The following is a 3,150-nucleotide window of genomic DNA, read 5'->3' on the forward strand; positions in this document are numbered from 1 at the left end:
CTTGCGTGCGTGCATATCTGGATGTACATATGTATGTAAAACTGATTATTATTATTTTTTTTTTTATTTATCCATATATTTCATTACTCTCATCTATTATTATGATAATTTATTTATTTTATTTTATTATTATTTATTTTTATTTTTATTTTCTTTAATCAATATTCTATATATCTATATATGTATAAGTACGGGTATATGTAAGTGTGCATGTATACATGTGTATATATGTGTATATATATGTATATGTCCCCTATTTATTTATTTATCTAATTTTATTTATTTATTTTTATTTATTTATTAATTTTTTTAGCTATTGTCTATTTTTGTATTACTTTTAACTATCTACTCCTGCTAGATTGGTGTCCAAACGGTTGTCGGGATGGGGGGGTTAAAATATAAATATGAGTATCATGCCTCTTGTATGGAAATTATATAGCATCAGTGGTATTATAGAGCATCAGTGGTACACACTGATGCTCAATAAAAAAAAAAAAATGAATATACATCAAAATAAAGTAAAAAACAAACAAAACACCAAGCCAGAAAAGTTCACAGATGTTTCCTTTAATCTGCTGTTAGTGGCACACATTAGATTTGGTGTTTGCAGCATGAAGCAGATACAAGCAGCACAGAGAATCTAAACGTTGAGCTTCAGACTAATGTGTCCTGCGTTAACCTTCAGAAAGAAGGAGCATCTCTACATGTTTGTGCTTTCATCAGTTAGTGGTTCAGAGGTTTGCTTTTGTTCCTTACAGTGAAAAACAACCAGTTTCTCCACAGCTACCCCTCACTGTCAGCACTCAGTGAGTCTACACACTCATCCAGCATCAATATCCGTCCTCTGAGACACTTTGAGGATGTGACAGCTGCTGTGTCAGAGCTCAGAGATAAACTACAGGACATTATGAGAGACACATGGACAAAAAGATTTTTGACAATGACTAAGATGGATGCTTTACTATCAGAACCAGAACCAGAGCTGAATTCTCAAAATTCAGACACAGCACAAACACAACTGTTATCAGAGGGGAACAGGTAACAGTGATGACACATCAGCCTATATATAATTCTAGTCACCCAGAAAGATTTACTGCCTGGTGGTCAGTTCTGAGTAGAGAGAGTCTAAATAGATGTTCTTACTGGGAGGTGGAGTGGGGAGGAAAAGTTCCCGTAGCAGTCGTATACAAAAATCTCAGCAGAGTAGGATATGGAAATGATTGTAAGTTTGGAAGGAGTGAAAAATCTTGGGCATTAGAGGTTTCCCAAGATGGTTAAAATTTTGGTCACAACAACATGTGGACCTCCATCTCAGGTCCAGTTTCCTCCAGAATAGGAGTGTACCTGGATCACTCAGCAGGGATTCTGTCCTTCTACAGCATCTCTGAAACCATGACTCTCCTCCACAGAGTCCAGACCACATTCACTCAGCCGCTACATGCTGGACTTTGGGTTAACAGGACTTGAAACTCTACAGAGTAAACCAAAATAAGTTTTCTGTTGTTTTTTTTTTTCTGATTGTTGATTTGAGTTTGTGGTTCTTACCTTCTTTTCTTTCTTCATTTCATTTTTAATTTAGTACTCCTACTTTGTTCCTGGAGCTACAACGTATATCACTTCTGTTTTCTTTCATTCTAACACGACACCAAAATATCTGTCCACATTAAAATCTAAACTTCTCTGGGCCCTTATTATTGTACTTTAATATTTGTATTGATAAATTTGGATGTTGTAGTTAAGTTTTCACTGTTCTGCAGAATAAATTATGTTCCTGTTGAAATCTAAATTCTTTGGAATTAGATCAAAAGATTTTATGTGCTTGTTGGGATCTGGAGATCTGCCACCTTTCTCCAGCAGAGAGCGCCCTGGGTCTCCTGAGATGAAGCCACCTACACACCTGAGGCTGATTCACCTGATTAGGAGACCAACTACTTAAGCAGCGGCCAGACCTGTCTTCAGCGCCAGAGTGTTGAATAAGTCACGATCCTGACTGAAACCTGGAACTCTGGTGGAGCTCATGTTTGAGAAAACCTGCCTGCCTGCTCTGAGAAGCCAAACCAGAAGAACCTCAGCCTGCATCTCCCTGCCAGTTCTCTGGAGAGAACTAGGAGAACAATTCAAGGTCTGAACCTCACTAGCCTGAAGCCAAGATCTGCCGCTGCTAAGCTCTCTGCTGAACCCTCTGTCTCTGGACCCAACTGATTCCCACCTCCAGACGCTCAGCCTGAACCACTGAACTGTAAACCTCCGTGTGACCAGCCCCAGATCTGTTTTCCTGCATCTGTTCCCTGCCTGTGGTTCCTCCAATAAATTGTGAACTTTTTCCTCTGTCTCCTGGTGTTCTGCATTTGGGCTAGAAATAGCACCCATCATGACAGTGCTGTTCTGTTTCTTTGGCTTTCACTGGAAATAAAACCCTATTAAAGAGAAATTCAGGATAGAACGCTCACCATTTTGTCTGAAGAAAGAGTATTTAAATTTTGGGGGATTGCATGAAAAAAGTCAAACAATAAACTGTTTTGGACTAACACATTAACCGGTATTAAAAAAATTCAAATAGTAATGCCTTTGTAATGTCCAGTCTGCTGTCCTCATCTCTTTGAAAAGCTTGAAGACATTTAAATCAGCCTATGAAAACCTCACTACACCTTCATTCCAACAGGTGGTGCTATTCCCAAGGCCTTTAGATTAATTATAAAAGTTTAATTCCCTTTAAAAAAAACAATCTTTTTCCTTGTTTCAACTGATATAGTAGAACAGCTTAGAGTTATGTAGTTGATTAATTGTTAAGTTGTACTGGATCTGTGCAACTTAACACAGATCCATCCATCCATCCATTTTCCGTCATGTTTATCCCTGCTGGGGTCATTAGGGTTGCTGGAGCCTAAAAAACTAATTTCTTCTTGTTTAAACTGATGTAGTAGAAGAACAGTTTAGAGTTATGTAGTTGATCAATTGTTAGGTTGCACTGGATTTGTAAGCATAAAGTTTTTTATAATCATTTGCATTTCTTCTTCAAACTGCTGTTTGAAGAAGATTTATTGTTCATCAAACAACAGTTTTAATTTATTTTAAGAAAATAGTAAAAACATGTGTATATATATATATATATATATATATATATATATATATATATATATATATATATAT

At 36.7% G+C, this 3,150-nt stretch overlaps 1 protein-coding gene across 1 annotated transcript in view; it reads left to right on the forward strand.

Annotated features, from left to right (window-relative positions):
* LOC107087001 (E3 ubiquitin/ISG15 ligase TRIM25-like) overlaps window positions 1-3,150 on the forward strand; it is a 25,389-nt gene that overhangs the window by 8,804 nt on the left and 13,435 nt on the right. Inside the window, exon 4 of the mRNA XM_015378326.1 lies at window positions 759-904. Within this exon, the coding sequence (XP_015233812.1) occupies window positions 759-904 (146 nt within the window). The remainder of the gene's footprint in view (window positions 1-758; window positions 905-3,150) is intronic.

Source organism: Cyprinodon variegatus, unplaced genomic scaffold, assembly GCF_000732505.1.
Source record: "Cyprinodon variegatus isolate N-32 unplaced genomic scaffold, C_variegatus-1.0 Scaffold170, whole genome shotgun sequence".
Taxonomy (NCBI): domain Eukaryota; kingdom Metazoa; phylum Chordata; class Actinopteri; order Cyprinodontiformes; family Cyprinodontidae; genus Cyprinodon; species Cyprinodon variegatus.